Source organism: Vombatus ursinus, unplaced genomic scaffold (genome assembly GCF_900497805.2).
Source record: "Vombatus ursinus unplaced genomic scaffold, bare-nosed wombat genome assembly UNPS02014807.1, whole genome shotgun sequence".
NCBI lineage: Eukaryota > Metazoa > Chordata > Mammalia > Diprotodontia > Vombatidae > Vombatus > Vombatus ursinus.
Window position 1 is genome coordinate 16,343,899 of NW_020954585.1, and position 21,900 is coordinate 16,365,798.

Sequence of the window (21,900 nt, forward strand, 5' to 3'; positions counted from 1 at the left end):
TGATAGCCCTAAAATTACTTTGTATGATTTGGTATTTAATTTTCCGTAGCCTTGTTGTCCCTTCACTCCTTTCCCCAATAGAATGTAATCTCCTCCAGGTCAGCGTCTGATTAATTTTTGTTTCATTTTTGTTTCATCCTGGGCACCTTGTATAGTGCCTGGCACATAGTAAGCACTTAAATACCTGCTAAATGGAATAAGTTGTTGAGGTAGTGGCCAGACAGATGGTTTTGGATTCAGAAAGACCTGGGTTCAAGTCCAGCATCTAATATATACGTGATGAGTGACCATAGGCAAGTCACTTGATATCTCAGTGCCCAAGGCAACTGTCCAAAACTACAAATCATAGAGGAGTGGCTGATCTGCACCAGTGGATGTTAATGAAAATCAAAACATAGATTTAAAAAAAAAGAGGGAAAAATACATAAATAAATCAATCAATCAATAAATAAAACTAATGCACGCTGCTGAATTTTTTTAAAGTATTGTTTCAACAAAATCTTTGCTATTCTTCCTATTCATTTTGGTAGTGTGCAGAAATACAGTGTGGAAGTTGGAGTGACAAGAGGAAAAATTAGCCACAGGGTCTTTCACCCTATTTGAGTAGTCAACAGACCAAAAAAAAAAAAAAGTTTTTTTTTTCCTTTAGAAACTCTGACTTGCCTAAAGCTGGCTGAAGAAATCACTATTTCCTTCCTCACATATTTCATCTGGAAACTCTCAGACTTAGTGTTTCTGATACACTATGGTTAAAAAAAAAAAACAAGCAAAGTTCTTGAGTTTGCTACTCTGGAGGTACTTAAGGAAATAATTATTTTGTTATTATTTAATATTTTATTTTTCCCCAATTACATGTAAAATAATTTTAACATTCTTTAAAAATTTTTCAATTTTCAAATTCAAATTTCAAATTTTTTAAATTCCACATTCTCTCCCTCCCTCTCCTCCTCTGCATTGAAAAGGCAAGCAATTTAACATAGGTTATACATGTATAATAATACAAAATGCATTTAAGGAAAAAATTCTTAGGAATCATTTATCTGTGGCCTAGATTGAGTTCAATGAATTCACGAGTCAGGAAGACATACTGAATGACCCCTTAAGCTTTCTTCTAACATGGCAATTATACCATAATTCAACAAAATCATATCAATTGTTTTCTGGTTTATCATCATAGACAAGAACTAAAAGGAACCTAAGATATCATCTAGTACAACTCCTCATTTTCTACGATTTTGTGTATATTTTTTTTAAAAGAAAGCCTTGGTCTATAATGTTGATAGATATAGGATAATCTTAAATATCAAAACAGACCAATAGAATTGTGGATATTAGGAAACAGTGACCAACTAATAGAGGCTGGTTGCTACTATTTTCTTTTCCCCTATAGATATTTTCACAGAAGGTTTCTAATGCAATGTGATAGCGTTTTATAAAGGAGTAGTTCATAGATAATTAGAGAAATGATAATTAAGTCTTTCATATCCCCCAAACTCTTTGGAGTGTGGGAGAAAATTATTTATTTAAAGTGAAAAAAGAAGCAAAAGCTATTGTCTCTCCTAGAAGCTTATTTCAGTGTTAGTGGTGGACGTTAGTAAAAGCCCCATGTGAACCACTCAAATGCTACAAGCAGAGGACCAAAACCAATTTACCTTCCACTCCATCCCTGAAAGTTCAAAAATGAATTTACTTTTTCTTTTTCCTCTGTCCTTGGAAAGTGACTCCTTTGTCAGTGATGAGTTCTTTTCTATTCTCTCCAAAAGCCTCACACTGGTGTCTACAAAACCATTCTTGCAGTATACAGATTGGGGAATGCCTTTCTTCCTGCATTCTTGAACAAAATTCCACTCCTCTTTTATCCTAGAATAATGCAACAGGAAAAAAAAGTGGTTATAAAAATAGCTAATGTTTATAAAAGCACTTTCAGATTTTTCAAAGTCCTTTACATCTGTTAGCTCATTCAGTCCTCAAAATAACCCGGTAGATTAGTTATCTTCATTTAAAGATGAGGAAATTCAAGTACAGACTCAAGGTCACATAACTGTTAAAGGGGAAGAGAAGGGAAGGGAAGAATCATTTATTAATGACTTACTCAGTGCCAGACTCTGTTCTAAATACTTTACAAATATTTTTGATCATTTGATCCTCACAATTACCTTGAGAAGTAGATGCTATTATTATCCATTTTACTGTTGGGGAAACTGAGGCAGACAAAGATTAAGTGACTTGCCCTGGGTCACCTAAGTGGTAATAAGTGAGGCTGGATTTGAACTCAGATTTTCCTGATTCTATGTCTAGCAAGTCATCCACTACATCACAGCGTTTTAAGTTGTACTCTCACAGATAACATTTTAAATCTTTGAGGTATAGGGTAAGTCAGCTCTCATTTGTGCAGAAATTGATTTGGCTTCTGGATTATCCAAGTCCTTAGTTTTTAGAATTTAGTTTTAGTTTTTGTTCTTGTGGTTGTTGATATTTGTTGTGTTGCCAGCACCTACACCAGGGACGACATAAAGGACAAAAATATTAAATACAACCTTAACTCGACTAAACTGAATCTTGCAGGCAACACGTCCAGACTGGAGAACTGGAACCAATACCTTGTTAGAGGATCTAACTGAAACAAGAGAGATGGAGGAACCTAAAATTTTCAATTTCAGATTGACCTTTCTATTCTAATTATCTGTAATTAGATTACTCTGTGATGTTTGTGTTCAAATGGTAATTCACAGAATCTTCAAAAGTTAAAGACTGAAGGAGCTGTAGAAAGAGTCTAGCCTAGGGGTGGAGAATCTGTAGCCTTGAGGCCACATGTGGCCTTCCAGGTCCTCAAGTGCGGCCCTTTGACTGAGTCCAAGTTTTACAGAACAAATCCTTTTATTAAGGGGATTTGTTCTGTGAAGTTTGGATTCGGTCAAAGGGCCGCACTTGAGGACATAGAGGGCTACATGTGGCCTCAAGGCTGCAGGTTCCCCACCCAGGTCTAGCTTAACCATTTCAATTTAGAGATGGGAAACTGAAGCCCAGAGAGTCCATATGATATTCTCAAGGTTGTACAATAGTTTAGTGGCAGAGAACAACTAAGATGTAGGCATGCTGACACCCAGCCCAACGTTCTTTCCACCGTAACAGGAGGAAAAATAATTAAATATATTAGGGTAAAGTGTTCCTAACTTAGAAACTCTAAGTCACAAAAAAAATTACATAAGGCTTCCTTGATTGTCACGGTTATAAGAATTCTCCTTCATTTCCCTCCTAGAATCCTCTACTGCTGGTTTTGGGTCGTTTGTTTGTTTATTTGTTTGTTTCTCTTCACCTTTGCCCCATTGGCCCTGGTCCTCTTTGAAAATGAAGGACCAATAAAAACAATAGTAGATTCTGGCAATAGAACTGACCTTTCCCTAACTGAAATTCTCAAGCCCATAACCAGAGCTTATTCTGAGTTTCCCACCCTAAACTATTCTATGCTCTCTCCTCCCCATCAATTCTTGCTAAGAGTTCCTCACCAAGTCTCAACTTCTTCATATGTCCCTGTGTCCTGAAATATTTTTATATGTCTATTGAAATGGGTAGAAAGGCAAAGGAGAAAAGTTCTTATTGCCAAAGAAGAATAAGAAGAAATTCCATTTCTCCATTGAAGAAGAGTAAGGAATGGAGGAAGGAAGGAACGACAATCTCTTCATCACAAGTGGATGTAGAAAGAGGGGATTCGTGTAGATACTTCTTAGATACTTTTCTAGATACTATTGTCTTAGGATTGTGATGAGATGAGATTGACATAAACACAATAGAAAATTTCAGTGTTATTTAGTATACTTCCGGAATACTATGGGTTAAATAGATTTCTGTGCATTAGCCAAGAAAATAGCCACCATAAATAATGTTGTAGCTATAGGAAATGCTCTTCTAATACTCTCATTCATAAGAGTATACTGAGAAAATTGGCAATTGTAAAAACATCAACAAAATTCAGTCATTCAACAGGTCTATTATGAAGTTTTACTCCTGTGAACAAACTGGTTAAGTATAAATTTGAAGTTAAATCAAACTCTGAGACACATCTCATTACACCTGACATATCACTCTTCAATATCTCTTTCTTGTTATTCTTTCTGACATTTTTCACATGTTTATATGTTATCCTTGGTATTGCTTTCTCCCAAGGAGAAATACATATTGTGAATTAAGTTTTGCTGGGCTGAAATGGAGTTCTTTGGCTTGTCACAATTCACAGATGGCAGAGATATTATGTCTTTTATAAAAAAATTTTTAATTTAACAAGCATTTATTTTCACACTTTAACATCCGTTTCTTCCTCAATTTAAAATGAAAGAGAAGAGAAAAGGAGGGGAGAGGTGAGAAGAGGGGAAGGGAAGAAAATGAGGGAAGGGGAAGGGAAGAGGGAAAGGAACCATGGTAATAAATATGTATGGCCAAGCCAAACAAATCTCCACATTATCCACATGCAAGAATGCTTTCTTTCAGGCGGTGGTTAACATAGTCCGTCTTCATTCTCTGTAATTATAATTCATCATCATATTGATAAGAGTTTTTAAGTCTTTCATAGTTGTTTGCCTTTACAAAGTTTGTGTTATTGTATACATTGTTCTCTTGGTTCTGCTGGCTTCGTTCTGCATCAGTTCATACAAGTCTTTCCAGAAAGGTGCTGTGAGACATATTGTTTTTTCTCCTTTAGAAGGAGAAAAGTCAAAAACTTCAAGAAGTGAGGAAGGGTACATATATTTGAAATGAATGCCTCTGACAATGAATGGGTATTCAGTTTAACTTTTGGTCAGGGATTCAAGCAAGAAATGGATGGAATAGAGAGTGGAAAGGAAGATGAAATCTGAAGTGAAGCAACTGAGGTAGCAGCATCATGAACAATGATGCAGCCTGAAGTTTAGTAGAGGCAAGCCTAAAGTTGACTGATCTTTGTAGGACTGTTTCTTTGAAAGGACTGACAACAGGTAGGGATAGTTCCTTGTTGTATAGGGTTCATGTTAAGTCTAAAGCTTATCTGTTTGTTTTTGTTTTACTTTGCTTACTCTGTCATTTAATTGGCACTAATACCAGCTTAGAATATGATTAATCATAGTTGCTTTTGATTTGTATGTTTTGTTATTGTGAATGAAAAGTCGGAAAAAAGGGGGTAGTGGCTAGGCAAGGTATGCAAATGGGAGAAAGAAACAGAAAGCACAGATTCCCTGAATTGTGGGGGGAAGGAAGGAAGGAGAGAGTTAACTTTCCCTGCCTGGGAGCTCCTAAGCTATATAAGAGAATTTTAATGATTTCCATATTTTATACTCTTCTTGAAGCAGAATATATCTGGTCCTTTATTTCCTAGCTTATAAAAAGAGCTTAAAATAGCATTTTGTCTGTCTAGGTGGCTGTGGCAGTTAAGTAACCCTTCAAGATTTTATTCTCCTGCATGGACACACAGAGAAAAGCCTCTATAAGAGTGGCTTCACGGACAGTGACTAGAGAGTAGGCCATACCTGATGGGGTATGAGGAATAGTTGGACAAGACTTATGATATTAATATTCTAATGATAATAAGACTGGTAAGTTTAACATTCCAAGGGTGGGGGCCAGAGGAAAAGGAATATATTTACATCCTATACTAGTCTAACAGAATTTTTTCACCTTGTACAAATTACCCTTACAGATATACTACTATGTGTATTTAATCTTCCCTATTAGATATATGGCAACTCGTAGCTGACCACATCTATCTATTCAAGGCAGGAAGGTGGATGGACAAGAGGAAGATAATGACCTTGCCCTCTGGGTTCACTTTTTAGCTTCTACAGGTGTTAAAGTGTTCAGAATAATATTTCTCTTTACGTGGTTTTCCTGACAGGATCCTTTCTGAGGATGTAGAGACTTTGAAAGTTATTTTGGCAGGAATGACAAAATCTGGAATCCCACTTTGCAACCCTCAGAGAGACCAAGAGCCTGAGCTTTATAACCACTGCTAATCATGCAGAGGCTTGTACAGAAGGCCCAGTGAAGACAGTAGACTTTCTAGTGAATGCATTAAAAAACTAACAGTTGTAATGTCATAGTTTTCATCCCACAGTTGTCGACACTTGGCCAAGAGTAACTTTAACCTACTTCACAGGCTGTGAAGTCTCTGAAATTTAGAAGATTGTCTTATCTTCTCCTTTGCTCCCATTTTAAAGAAAGAGATTTTTTTTCCTAAGGTTATCTAGTAATAACTCAATTTGTAGCCTTGACCCTATCCTCTTCCATGTCTTACAGGAGCTTACCCCCTTGACTGTCACTGATATCTCTTTAATTTTCTATCTCTAATGACCTTTTCTCAATCCTCATCTTTCTTGAGCTCTCTGCAATAATAGTAATAATAATAATAACAACAACAAATAGCACTAATACATCTTTTAGAGGTTTGCAAAGCCACCAAGCTACTGTTATCATCTCCTGCTTAGGATTCTTTTTTGGGGGGTAAGGCATTTGGGGTTAAGTGACTTGCCCAGAGTCACACAGCTAGTAAGTGTTATGTATCTGAGGTCGGATTTGAATTCACGTCCTCCAGACTCCAGGGCTGGTGCTCTATCCACTGTGCCACCTAGCTGCCCTCCTGCTTAGTATTCTTTACTCATGTTTTTCAAGACATTCTTCTTTCCTGGTCCTCCTCTGAACAGTCTTTCTCAGTCTTCTTCACTGAATTTTCATCCATATCTCACCTCCTAAGTTTGGTTTTTGCTCAAGGTTCTCTTCTGGTTCCTTTTCTCTTTTCCCTCTATATATCAGCTCCAGGTGGTCAATTTTCATCTCTATGCAGATGATTCTCAAATCTTTCTATCCACCTGTAGTGTAGTATAGAGCTCCTGTCCTACATTATCAACTGTCATTTGGACATTTCAAACTAGATGTCCCATAGGCATCTCCAACTTAACTTGTTCAAAACTTTTTCTTTCTTCCCAAACCCTTCCCTCTTTTGACCTTTTCTTTTACTGCTAAGGGCACTGTAATCCTCTCAGTCATCACCCCAGACTCACAACCTCATTTTAACCTTTGTCTTCTTACTCTCCCTTAGCCACATATCCAAATTCTTGCAAATTTTCTCTACTCACATAGTCAAACCATTTTTCCACTTCTCCCTCTCTTCATCCCTGTCTCACCCTCATGAGGCACTCATAATATTGCTCCTGGACTATTGCAAAGTCCTTCTGAGTGGTCTCTCTGTGTCAGGTCTCTCCCTATTCCAATCCATCCTCTACTCAGCCAAAATTATTTTCCTGAAACATAAGTATGAATATGTCATGCACCCTGCTCATTAAATTCCAACAATTTCTTTTTACCTGTAAAATCAAACAAAGTCCTCTGTTTGAATTTTAAAGCTCTTCATAACCTGATCTTTTGCTATTGTTCTAGTCTTACACTTTACCTCCCTCCAAACACTTACCAAAGCAATTTATTAGCTTATTACTTGCACGTAATAATCCATCTCCCATCATCATTCCTTTATACTGGTTGCCCTGCCCCACCCCCATTCCTGGAATTGTCTCCTTCCTCACTCGGCCTCTCAGTTCTCCTATCTTCATGTGTATGTGTAAACATATCCTAGAATATATATGTAGTCATTTTATCTCAGTTTGCAGTGCATCATGAGGCCTAATAAAGGCTTCTTGAATTAAATTGACTTAAATCAGTATGTCTCTTGATTAAGAGGTCAATTAAAAGAGCTAATCTATAATATATTATATATTTTATTTTTATATAAATATATAATACATTCTACATTTTATTTCTTACATATAATACCGTATATATTCTATTTCTTATATATTTTATTTTTATATAAATATATGATACATTTTATATTTTTTTATAGATGATATATAATATATGTTAGCTCTTTTAACTGATCTTTCAACCAAGACCTACTGATTTAAGTCAATTTAATATGTATATTCACACACACACACACACACATAGACGCCTTTCCTGGTCAATCAACCAACACACAGTAATTGAGCATTTACCATGTGTCAGGTTCTGTGCTAAGCATTAAGAACAGCAGATACAAAAGTGAGGCAGTTCCAGAACTCAAGAAGCTTACATTCTACTGAAGGAAGGGCAGGGTTAGTTAATAAGTTCACAGATAAATAAGTAAAATTGTATTTAAAATAAAAGTGAAATAGTTTCAGGGGAGCATAGAGACACTAAGCAGGGAATCAGGAAATCAAGAATCTTCTTGAAGAAGGTAGCACTAGAATCCATCTTCGGTCTCAAAAGTGAGGTTGTGGTTGACACATGCTGACAATCACAGCCTCGTCTGTTGCTTGGAAGCTTTCATGATGAGAATGTTATACTGGAAAGCAGTTGTTTTGGGGTTTAGTCTTCCTCCTTTTCTGAATAGAGTTTCCCTTGGGGATAGCAAAAAAATCGGGTGAGTTCTCTGAATCTCAGGAATGTACCAATATTTTGGTTCTTTGTCATCTGAATTATTATTTTCAGAGCCATTATCTAGTTCTGGCAATCTCTCTGCAATTGGTGAGCAGTATCCTTTATTCTCACTCCGTCTTTTAGTTGATTGTCTATTGTTACTTTCTTCCTATTCAGCAAGGAGCTTAACTAACTATTTGTTAAGCTAGCATCATCACTGCACAGCCTGGCCATTCTTTAGGGCTATTTTTTAAAATATGTTGTACAATCTTTCTAATTCTCAGTATGAAATAGATTTCCATCTTCAGTGTTTCTTGTACATCAAAATTTCTTATGGGAAGCCTCTCAGTTTGATAAAGATTTGAGAAAGAACTAATGCAACAGATCTTTTCTTTTTTTCTCTCAGAGATTTTCTGAGCCAATCCAGTAGACAGGTCATGGTCCTCTTATAACTGATCTGTTAGCCAAAAGATATATTAGTTTAAGTCAATTTAATTCGACAAGCATTTAAGTCTCCATTAAGTGCTTGTCACTAAAAAAAATAAAAAAGACTGGGGATAAAATGACAATAACAACCTCAGTAACAGTAGCAACAACAATCACAATATCATTTTCTATTCCTGAGGTGTTTATGTGCTAGTAGGGAAAAGCAACATGCACACAGAACAAAAATAAAACACACAAATAAGTACAAATAATTTGGGGGGAGGGTGTGTACTATGAAAAACTACAGGTAATTTTAAAGTAAAGATACTCACATCTGTATTTTATTACAGCTATCTGTAAGAAACTTGTGTTAACTCTCTTAGTTGGGTCACCTATGTGAGCATATGATATGCTAATTTTGGTAAGTATTCAACGTGCCGTATTCTATATGCTGGAATGAGTCTGTGACCCATCTTGAGGGAGCAATGGGAGTTCCTGGTTCAGTACCTTACCATTTATGCTCATAGTTATCTTTGTATACCTGTATGATTTGCTGGGATTTCAAGTTTTTCCCTATGGGAAAGGATATAAGGTAGCTTATTGCTGGCCACATATACACATTAAAGGCAGGAATATGAAGGAAAATGATTAGGAAGGAGAAAAACAATCACCTTGTCTTCCAGACTTACTTCTTATGCTTGCTCAAATGCATTTCTTTGGCAAATACAAAGTATTTGGGGACTCCAAAAAAAAATTTTTTTGAGCGTATCAGTCCCACAGCTTGTGGAATTTCTTTTCAGAGTCCCCCTGTCTTCTATATTTTGGGGGCATAAGATCACCAAGATGTTATCAGTTAGGGGCTTATGAGGACCATCCAGCTGAGTCAGTGAGGCCTCTGAGAGATGCCCTACTGTTAATGAGCCAATGTGTAAGCATTATTTAAAAACAAAAGAACTAAGCTTTTGGGCACTAATTATTTGCAATCTTTTTTGTGTTCTAAAGAGCCTGACAATTAATCTCTATTTAGAAGGGAACTGTCATCATAGCCAAACTTCTGAGAACTAAGGACAGAAACTGTATCTTTATGTTTGTGTCTCTAACATTTAGCATAACTCTACAAATAATAAACGCTCAATAAATGTTTATTGATTTTACTTGAATTGATCTCATTCTGAGTACTCTGACTAATTTAAGTTTTATATGGTAAAGCCTAACCCCTCCATTTATTTCCTCAAAGCTTTCAATATACTGTATCAAAGTTCATCCACTATAAGATACCAAACCAGGAACTCCACTAGTCCCTTAAAATGAGTCATTCCAGCTTTAAATGAACACTTAAGACAAATGCTTGTCTAGGCCCAAAGCTATGTGCCTGCTATGAATTAGAAAGTCAATATTCTCCCAGAATTAGAGTGCAGAATGGCAGTCCAGGAGTGGCCAAATACAAAGAAGTAGCAATAACAGCTGCTCAGATAGGTTTGGGGTGGGGAGTTAGGGAAGTTGGCTAAGACAATCTGTAGGGATATTTGGTCAATGTGATAGCAGAGTAAGAGAGCCAGCATCAGGCAAGGTCTGTTGTCAGGGTACTAGTACAGTGTATACAGTAGGAGCAAATAAGTTTGGATGTAATGGGATGATCATGGACATGTTTTAGGGAGATCAAGATAATTGGGGAGTTAGCGCTAGGACTGCTAAAAGAAGAATATTCTTTGAGGCTATAAAGCAAGTGGGAAAACTAATTCCAAATCCTAGGACTATGACAGGGAGCCACTTGTGGGTATTGATGTGATTGGTATGGGTACAAATATGGTAGTCATCAGTTGGATTTTATATCAGGCATTCTCACCCCCCCTGATTTTCACTGCAAAGGGAGTCATGTACACCTGTTCACCTTATGATGCCTCATTGGCTTTTGGTTCCTTTTTTCTTTTTTACCGGCTGGGTCCTCTGGATTTGTGCTTGTTTCATACTCATCACAACTGCCAGCTACTGACTAATTGTGATGCTTGGAACAGAAAAGATAATGAATGGGGAAACTAGGAAAATGAGGTTCTCAAGGAGGAAAACAGAGTTCCAGGAGAATAATTCCTATTTTTTTCTAGATAGGTCGATGCTTTTTGAGGTGTTTAAAGAATAGATTTATTCACAGCTATAGTATATACATTTTCAAGAGCATTTTTAAAATTGCAACAAACATTTCATAGACTGGATCTTTAACTGAAGGCGATAATTGTTTTATACCTAGACTAGATTTTTGTTACAGTCAGAGTGTTTTGTGTAAAATGTAGAGGTCAAAAGGGAACTTGAAACCAATTGCCTTAAGCATAACCATAAGCCTATATTAAGCTCTCTCACTGACGGCACAAGTTGAGGCTTCGTTTTAAAAAAATGCGTTTACTCTTATGTGTCTAAAAGTTTACTTGGTTTTATTAAGCCAACAGATGTGGAAAGCTGCTGATCAACCACACAGCTAAAGTGTGTACTGCTGCTTGAATGGAGTGATGAGGGGGGTGATACAGAACAACCAGGGTCTGGATTGATGACATTTGCCCATAATCCCTGCTACTGGGGTGGCTGAGACTGGTGGACCACTTGCTCTTAGGAGCTGAGTGGCAATAGAGCTAAAGTCGAACAGGTGTCCACACTAAATCTGGCACCAATATGGCAAAGCACCAGGAGGGAGAAAAAGGAGAACCAATAAGAAGTGAACCAGTCCAATTTGGAGACAGAGCAGGTCAAAACACCCAATTCTAATCAGCAGTTAGATTGGGCCTATGAGTGGCTGCTGCATTTCTAGCCTGGATGAGATAGAAAACTCAGTCTCAGAAATAAAAACAAAACAAAAATAAAATAAAACAATCAAACAACAACATATCAATCAGGCTAGAGAAAGAGATTTTAAAACTTCTGCATGTTCCAGAGTAAGATTTCTGGCTAGGGGTTTAGAATCTAAGTAAATTATTTATTGATTTTTACAGCTTCTCAAGTCAGAGAGAATACAACCATTGGAGTTTTCCTATGGATCACAAGTCAGAAACCGTTTGGGGGGCTAACTAAATGGTGAGGTAAAAAGTAGGCCTTAATCCCTTTATAATCTGGCTTGAAAAGAAACCACTTCCATAAAGGAGAAAGAATAAGGGAGTGGATAAAAAGAAACTCAAATCCTAAGAGAGTAGATCAACTGAAGAAAGTATAAATGGAAAAAGAAAAGTTATCAATAGCTCTCTTTATCTATTAACCAGTCTAGCATATAGTAATCATTACTGTTACCCTTGGAAGAGCTAACCCTACCTCTAATTCTGTGACTTTGTTGTGAATAACACTGTATGAAAATATTAACCAAGGAGTCAACACTAGAAATGACCATATCTGAAGTATTTGTTGCAACTCTAGATATACAGATATAGATACAGATATACACACATACACATGTAGAGGAGAGAAAGAGAATATGTATAAATAAATATATGAAGAAAAAATATTGATGAGTTAGCATTCATCCTCAAAAGCAGAACCATAATTGTTGAGAGGTCTGGTAATCATTTCATACGAATTGCAATGAAAGAATTGCATTTGTTTAGATAAGAGAAAGGTAGACTGACAGACCAGAATGGTTCTCTTCAAACATGTGAGAAAAGAAATAAAGAAGGTGAAGACATGGACTTTATATTTATTCCAATTCAATGCTCTCTTTTGGTTCAAACTCAGAATTATAGTATGGTAGGATTGTTTTGAATTTTGTTTCTACCATACAACATCCCCTTTGCTAGATCTGAGGTTTCCAATAAGCTATCCATAGGCCACACTAGGGAACAAGATTATATATGATTAGAAAATATTTAACAAAATAAATAAAAATACAATAAAACACAGATACTATTAATATGTGGTTTTCTTTTTTTATAGTATCATAACATATTTTATCTTTTAATGCCATAATAACTGAGACTTCTTCTCTGATATGAAAGGAGGGCCAAACAATTTTACACGTATTTTCCAGATTGTAGGTGTACTCCCATGATGTGAAAGGGACAACTGTAAATTGCTGGTTTACAACTGCTACCTCTTATTTCTTATTTTTTCTTTACTATTTATTTATTTTAGTTTTCAACATTCACTTTCACAAGATTTTGAGTTACACATTTTCTCCCCATCTTTCCCTTCCCCCCCCAACAAGACAGCATGCATTCTGAATACCCCTTCCCCCAATATGCCCTTCCTTCTATCACCCCCCTCTTCTCTTATCCTCTTCCCCTTCTATTTTCCTGTAGGGCAGGATAGATTTCTATATTCCATTGCCTGTATGTCTTATTTCCCAGTTGCAGGTAAAAACAAATTTTAACATTTGTTTTTAAAGCTTTGGGTTCCAAATTCTCTCCCTTCCTCCCTCCTCACCTGCCTTCATTGAAATGGCAAGCAATTCGATACAGGTTATACATGTGTAGTCATGCAAAACACTTCCACAGTAGTCATGTTGTGAAAAACTAACTATATTTCCCTTCATCCTATCCCATCCTGTTTATCCTATTCTCTCTTTTGATCCTGTCCCTCCTCAGAAGTGTTTGCTTATGATTACCCCCTCCCCCAATCTGCCCACCCTTTATCATCTCCCCTCTCTCTTATCCCCTTCCCCACTCTTTTCCTGTAGGGTAAGATAGATTTCCACATCCAATTGAGTGTGTATGTTGTTCCCTCTTTAAACCAAATCTGATGAGAATAAGGTTCACTCAGTCCCTCTCACCTTCCCCCACTTCCCTTCCACTATAAAAGCTTTTTCTTGTCTGTTTTATGTGAGATAATTTACCCCATTCTACCTCTTCCTTTTTCTTTCTCCCAATATAATCCTCTCTCATCCCTTAATTTTATTTTTTAGATATCACCCTTTCATCTTTAACTCACCCTAATTGCGCTCTATCTATCTATCTGTCTATCTATATATACATATATTTTTCCCTCCAACTACCCTAATACTGACAAAGGTCTCATAAGTCACAAATATCATCTTTCCATATAGGAATGTAAATAGTTCAACTTTAATAAGTCCCTTATGATTTCTCTTTCCTGTTTACTTTTTCATGCTTCTCTTGAGTCTTGTATTTGAAAGTCAAATTTTCTATTCAGCTCTGGTCTTTTCATTAAGAATGCTTCAAAGTCTTCTATTTCACTGAATATCCTTTTTTCCCCTGAAGGATTATACTCAGTTTTGCTGGGTAGGTGAGGCTTGGTTGTAATCCTAGCTCCTTTGAACTCTGGAATATTATATTCCAAGCCCTCTAGTTGTTTAATGTAAAAGCTGCTAAATATTGTGTTATCCTGATTGTGTTTCCACAATACTTGAATTGTTTCTTTCTGGCTGCTTGCAATATTTTCTCCTTGACCTGGAAACTCTGGAATTTGGCTATAATATTCCTAGGGATTTTCCTTTGGGAACCTTTTTCAGGAGGTGATCAGTGGTTTCTTTTCCATTTCTATTTTACCCTCTGGTTCTAGAATATCAGGGCAGTTTTCCTTGATAATTTCTTGACAGATGATGTCTAGGCTCTTTTTTTTTTGAGCGTGGCTTTCAGGTAGCCCAATCATTTTTGTTTGGTTGGTTGTTTTTTTTTTGGGGGGGGGGGTTAGGCAATGGGGTTAAGTGACTTGCCCAGAGTCACACAGCTACTAAGAATTATGTGTGTGAAGTTGGATTTGAACTCAGGTCCTCCTGAATCTAGGTCCGGTGCTCTATCCACTGTACCACTTAGCTGCCCCCCAATCATTTTTGATTATCTCTCCCAGATCTATTTTCCAGGTCAGTTGTTTTTCCGATGACAAATTTTACAATCTTCTATTTTTTCATTCTTTTGGTTTTGTTTTATAATTTCTTGATTTCTCATAGAATCATTAGCTTCCATTTGCTCCATTCTCATTTTTAAGGAGGTATTTTCTTCAGTGAGCTTTTGGACTTCCTTTTCCAATTGGCCAATTCTGCTTTTTAAGGCACTCTTCTCCTTATTGGCTTTTTGGACCTCTTTTGCCATTTGGGTTAGGCTATTTTTAAGGTGTTATTTTCTTCAGTATTTTTTGAGGTCTCCTTTAGCAAGCTGTCGACTTGTTTTTCATGATTTTCTTGCAACACTCTCATTTCTCTTCCCAGTTTTTCCTCTACTTCTCTTACTTGCTTCTCAAAATCCTTTTTGAGCTTTTCCATGGCCTGGCACTGATTCATATTTTTATTTGAGGCTTTGGATGTAGGAGCTTTGACTTTGTTGTCTTCTTCTGGTTTTATGTTTTGATCTTCTTTGTCACCAAAGTAAGATTCTATAGTCTGACTTTTTTGTGCTGTTTGCTCATGATCCCAGCCAATTATTTGGCTTTTAAACTCTTTGTTAAAGTAGGGGTCTGCTTCCAGTGTGGAGAATGTACTGTCCCAAGCTTTGGGGGTTTTGTTTTCAACTGTTTTCAGAGATACTTCTAGGGACCTGTAAATTTTCAGCTCTTCCAAGGTGGTATGATCAAAGGTGAGGTGTTTACTCTTTTCCTGGCTTGTGCTCTGGTCTGTGAGTGACCATAAGCACTCTTTTCTGCTTTGGAACTGTGAGGATGATTCCCTCTTCACTACCACCACAAGCTCCACCACAGCAATGCTCCTCCTCACCCCAGGACCACCACCCAGAACTGTGACCCAGATCCAAGCATGGGCAAAGTGAGAGAATCCTGCCTCAGTACTAACAAAAAGATCCCTGTAATCCCCCTCTGATCAGCCACTTGATTCCCCCCACTGTCTGTGGGTCAAGAGCTGTGGAAGCAGCCACTGTCCCGAGGCTGTGTTGGAACTGAGACCAGACAGAGCTCTTCTCTCACCATTGTCCCAGACATCTCCTACTGACCTTCTAAGTTGTCTTTGGTGTTTGTGCGTTGAGAAGTCTGGAAACCACCACAGCTGCCTGTGATTGAATTCCCTATGGCCTGCTCCAGGTTTGCTGAGGCCCCTTCTTTGTTTGTGTGGCCCACACTGAACTGTGCTCCTCTCCCAGCCTAGAGCAATAGATCTTTCCCATCTACCATCCAGGTTATCTTGGGCTAGAAATTTGTTTCACTCTATCTTTTTGTGGATTCTGCTGCTCTAGAATTTGTTTAGAGTCATTTTTACAGGTATTTGGAGGGATTTGGGCGAGAGCTCAAGCAAGTCACTGCTTTTACTCCACCATCTTGGTTCTGCCCTCTAATACGTGGTTTTCAAAGTAAATATGCCACCTTCTGGGATCTTTGTATATGGTTTAGTGGCCCCAATTTCTATTTGAGTTTGTCATCATTGCTTTAAGCTTCTGTTGTGGGTCATATTCCAATGGGTTCCATTATCATTTCTATGCAAATGACCTCCATACGTGAATGTAGAACCTTTTTGGGTGCTGGGTAGATCTACATAGGTCAGAATAAAATTCTTATGATGTTTCTCTCCTTTATCTTCAAGAGGTTAATTCTCTTACGGAATAATGTGAGCAGCCTATGATTTATAGGCAAGACTTCCTAGACTTAGGGAAATATGGCACAGAAGTCACATTCCTGGAGCTAATGTTCAGTAGGAGATGCAGAAAAAGGGGAGCAACTAACAGAGCTAGGAACATTTAAATAGCACATTAAAGTTTACAAAGAGAATTTGATTGATTAACATATTACTTTTCAAAAATAATCCATCAATTTACCATTACACCAGCAAGGTAATATCAAACTTCTTTCTGCATAGCCCATCCAATACAGAATTTTATCATTTTTAACTAGCTTTGCCAATTTAATGAGCATAAGGTATTATTTCTAAAGCCTAGTGTAACACTTTTCACAAAGTAAGCACTTAAGAAATATATTTGTTAGTATGAAATGACCAAGTATGCCATAACAATGAAGTTTCTTGCTACATTTGGGCACATGAATGAAACTAAATTCCCCAAACTCCTCTATCTACCTCTCTCAGGATAATCTGTGGGTTAGTCTTCCATCTAACTGAAACTTCATTATATCATCTGTCTTCAATTATCGCAATATAGTTGACATAGTTCAGTTCTTCTATTTTTCTTTAGCTTTTTAATCACTGGACTAGAATTACACTTCAGCAACAATAATAGTTAAGATATTAAGGTAATCCAATAAATGTGAGATTCTCAATACTGCACCCAAGACTGAAGGCTATTTTCTAGTTTCATAACAATAATAGCTGACAGTTACATAGTGCTTTAAGGTTTTAAAAATATGTAAAGGGATCCTAAGACCAAAAAGTTTGAGAACTGCTATATTTCACAATTCTGTGCTTATCTATTTCATGCATTGCCATGGTCCTCCCCAAGTCATCAACTGTTGGCCGATCTTTTATTATTTAGCCTCTCTGGATTTGCTAGACTACACACATGAGAAATTTAATTAAAATCCACTCATATTAAAAAAAAAAAAGATGCCCTCATTTAAAAATTCTATCAGTTGTTCTTTTATCTCAAAATGGTGGACTAGACAGTAAACAGAATTTTTGGTGTCTCATATTTTTGCAGTTGACCAAATTTTATCAATTTTAATCAAGTTCTTGGGAAACAGAAAAATAAGAAATACAAGTGGTAGGATTGAAATGGAAGCCTCATCTTCTCTGACCAAAAACTAACATTTTCTAAAAAGCATGCTATTGAACAAAGAGCCAGAAAGCTAGGTTTCAGGGTTTTTTTTTTCCTTTTTTACTCTCTCTATGACATTAGGCAAGCAATTTGTTTCCAAATCTATAAAATAGGGATAATCATAACTACCCTACATCCCACACAGGCTTGTTAGGATGAAATGAGACTGTGAATATGAAAGCACTTTTGAAACTTTTCAATGAGAGTTCTTAACCTTTTTGTGTTAAAAGGTGAACACAAATGATAGGCCCCTTTGGCAGTCTAGTGAACCCTAAGAACCTCTTTTCAAAAATAAAGATGAATGTTTTTTCCCATCTAAGATCATGAAATCTACCATTATCTTCAGTGCTTAGCACAGTGCCTGGCCCATAAGAAGTGCTGATTAAATGTTTACTGACTTACCTTACCTTTCCTTACCAGATTAAGAACCCCTGCTCTAAGGGATTTTGCAAGTATATGTTATTTTAAATGAGGAGAAAAACATGTAGGGGTGATACAACAGAGCGCTAAATGTATTTTTCTTGAGCACTTTCATGAAAAAAAAGTTAAGAATAAATATTATACTCTTGTCTAGAGATAACAGTATGGTTCTCAATGGACACATTAAAATTTATAAGAAAGAACTCACCCCAAAGTCATTCATTTAAACAATTATCAAATATGAAATTATAAAAATGATTAATGAAGAAGAAATTGGAATCAAATGAATAACAAGTATGACAGCTACAACCTTGGTGACAAATTCAGTGAGAATGCATCATGTTCTAATGTAAAAGTATGAAGAACAAATCTGACAAGCATTTTGATATCAGTGCAAATAAATACATTCCTCAGAGCTTTTAGGGAGCCATATCTTATGGTCATGAGGTTAAGTTCCATTGACAAGCGTATTTCATAAGGCTGGAGAACACATTAATATTAGGGGGAAAACTCCCCCACCCCAACACTGGATTTTATCCCCTAAGTCAGAGTAAAGTCATGATTTATTCCAAGGGCAGGCACTATAATCATTTGCAACCATTTCTTGCACCGAGGGGACTGATTCACTCACCCAGTGAATCAATACAGATTCCCTGGCCCAGGAAAGAAGTATAAATCACCAAATGGCTCTTGTATTCAATCCGTGCGTCTGCTCCTACTCCCAGCAAGTAGGGGGAGGGGGGATGTCAGGGGGACTGGGGCGCTCTCAGCAGTCAAATTGCCTTGTGCCTTTAAATCTAAAGTCTGTTCAGTTAAATTGTAAATTCTGAGCTGTAGGCAAAATCAAATCAATATATCTCTACCTAAGGAAGGAGAGTGTGTCGGGTTTTGGAGATCATTACTTTCATTTAATCACAGTTTGGTATTGCAGAACAGGATTGCTATTATTTGTTTTAAGAAAGAAAACTTTATTCTCAGGTTCACTACACTGATCTAGCACAGCAGCAAATTAGTTAAAGCGATTCACTAGTTGGAGTTGGCTTTTTATAACGTATACACACCTGTTAAAGTTAATCAATTGAAAATATTTATTGAGTCCTTCCTGTGTAAAAAAAGCACAATGACGTATACAAAAAATACACAAGCAATACGAAATGTACTACTGGAACAAATGTTGCATACATTGTCAGACAAGGTCACTGTCTCAAGTGGTTTTGCTTAACTCTTTACCTTGTTCCTAGTGGAAATGAGTGGAGATGATTTCCAGAAATGACTTTAAGTATAAAAACTAAAGTGAAGATTCTAAAAACAAAATTGGGTATGAAAAGGTAAAAGGGGGCATTACATCATAAAAAGGGGTTATGAAAGTAAGAACTAAGACAGAGGCAGCAGGTAGGGGTGAAGGGCTGATAGTGCTGGAATCTTACTTTCATCAGATCTGTGTTAAAAAAGAAAAAACATACAAACATATAAAAGTCTTCCAAATTATAAAGAAATAATAGGACTAGAGGAGAAGATAAGAGAGGGATTTTTAGAAGGATGTGTAGATTAAGATTTAGGAGGGTGGGGAAGAAGATAAGGGAAGAACTCTTGCAACAGGTGTGGATGGAATAAGGAATAAGAGGGTAAGGGAGAGGATAAAATAATAACAGGGAAAAAGAGAGGCTGAGAAGGGCAATAGTGAGTAAAATTAAGATGGAGGGAAATTTACCAATGGGAATGTCAATGAATGCGAATGGGATGAACTCACCCCATAAAATAGAAACAGCAGAATGAATTAAAAATCAGAATCCAAAAATATGTTGTTTACAAGAAACACATTTATGAATGAGAGATACACAAAGAGTTAAAATGAAGGGAAGGAGTAGAATTTATTTTGCTTCAGCTGATCCAAAAAAGGTAAGGGTAGCATTCATGATCTCAGAGAAAGTTAAGACTAATAGATTTAATTAAAAGACATAAATAGGATAACTATGTAATAGCAATACTAACCCTATATGTACCAAATACTATAGCATCTAACTTTTTAAAAGAAAAGTTTAATGAATTACAGGTAGAGATAGTAGTACTATAATAATGGGGAACTATAATCTTTCCTTCTCAGAACTAGGCAAATCTAACCAAAAAATAAATAAGAAAGAATAAAGAAGTGAAGAAAATTTTATATAAGTTCAACACAATAGATATCTGGAGAGAATTGAATGAAAATAGAAAAGAATACACCTTTTTCTCAATAGTTCATGGTAACTTTAAAAAGATTGACCATATTTTAAGACATAACATTTTATAGTTAAAAGCAGAAAAGCAAAAATATTAAAAGTATCTATTTCAGATGACAATGAAATTTAAAATTATATTTAATAAAAGACCATGAAAACATAGATTAAAAATTAATTGGAGATTAAATAACCTAATCTTAAAGAGTAGGATAAAGAAAAAATTATAGAAACAATCAATAATTGCATTAAAAAGAATAACAATGAAGAGACAACATACCAGAACCTATGGGATACAGCAAAAGCAATAATCAGAGGAAAGTTTATATGTCTAAATTCCAACATCAATAAAATAGAGAAAGAGCAGTTCAATCACTTGGGTATGAAATTAAAAAAAAATAACTAGAAAAAGAACAAACTAAAAATCCCCAATTAAACACAAAATTGGAAATCTTAAAAATCAATGTGAAATTAATAAAATTGAGTGTCAAAAATTTAATTAATAAATAAAACTAGGACTTGGTTTTGTTTAAAATAATAATAAAACAGATAAACCATTAGTTAATTTGATTTTTTTAAAAAGAGAGAAAACCAAATCACTAGTACTACAAATGAAAAGGGTAACTATACCACTAATGAAGATGAAATTAAAGCAATGATGAGTTATTTTGCCTAATTATACACCAATAAATTTAACTAAGTTAAATGGAATATTTATAAAAATATAAATTGCTTAGATTAGAAGAGGAAATATAATATCTAAATAGATCTATTTTAGAAAAAAAATTGAACAAGCTATAAATGAGTTTCCTAAGAAAAAAGCACCGGATCAGATGGATTTACAAGTGAATTCTATCAAATATTAGTTGATGTTTAGATCAACTAATTCCAATATTATACAAATTATTTAGAATAATAGGCAAAGAAGGGATCTACCAAACTCCTTTTATGAAACAAATATGATACTGATATCTAAACCAGGAAGAGTAAAAACAGAGAAAGAAAATTATAGACCAATTGCATTAATGAATATGGATGCAAAAATCCTAAATAAAACACTAGCTAAAAGATTACAACAATATATTACAAATATTATACATTATTACCAAGTAGAATTTATGCCAGGAATGCAGGGATGGTTTAACATAAGGAAAACTAGTGACATAATTAATTATATCAGAAATAAACATAAAATCATATTATTATATCAATAAATGCAGAAAAAGCTTTTGTTAAAGTACAACACTTATTTCTATTAAAAACACCTGAAAGTATAGGTAGACATGGATTTTCCCCAAGTTGATTACAAAAGCATTTACTTAAAATCATCAGCAAGTATTATTTGTAATAGGGACAGTCTAGAAGCCTTTCCAGTGAGATGTGGTGTGAAACAAGGATACCCACTGTCACCAATATTATTCAATATTGTATTGGCTATACTAGCAACAGTAACATGAGAAGAAAAAGAAATAGAAGAAATCAGAATGGGTAATGAGGTGATAAAACCATCTCTTTTTTGCAGATAATATGATGATACAGTTAATCCCAAAGATTCAACTAAAATGTTAGTTGAAACAATTAATAATTTTAGCAAAGTAATAGGATATAAAGTAAATCCATACAAATCATCAACATTCCCATATATTACAAAGAAAACACTGAAAGAAAAGATAGTAAGAGATACCCCATTTAAAATAATTCTGGATAGTTTAAAATACCTGGGAGCACACCTGCCAAAACAAACCCAGGAACCATATGAACAAAATGACAAATGAACAAACAACCAAAAA

General features: G+C 35.8%; 1 protein-coding gene across 1 annotated transcript in view; it reads right to left on the reverse strand.

Annotated features, from left to right (window-relative positions):
* The window catches only part of LRRC2 (leucine rich repeat containing 2), a 136,943-nt gene that overhangs the window by 87,969 nt on the left and 27,074 nt on the right, over nucleotides 1-21,900 (reverse strand). Inside the window, exon 2 of the mRNA XM_027874424.1 lies at nucleotides 1,653-1,860. Within this exon, the coding sequence (XP_027730225.1) occupies nucleotides 1,653-1,860 (208 nt within the window). The remainder of the gene's footprint in view (nucleotides 1-1,652; nucleotides 1,861-21,900) is intronic.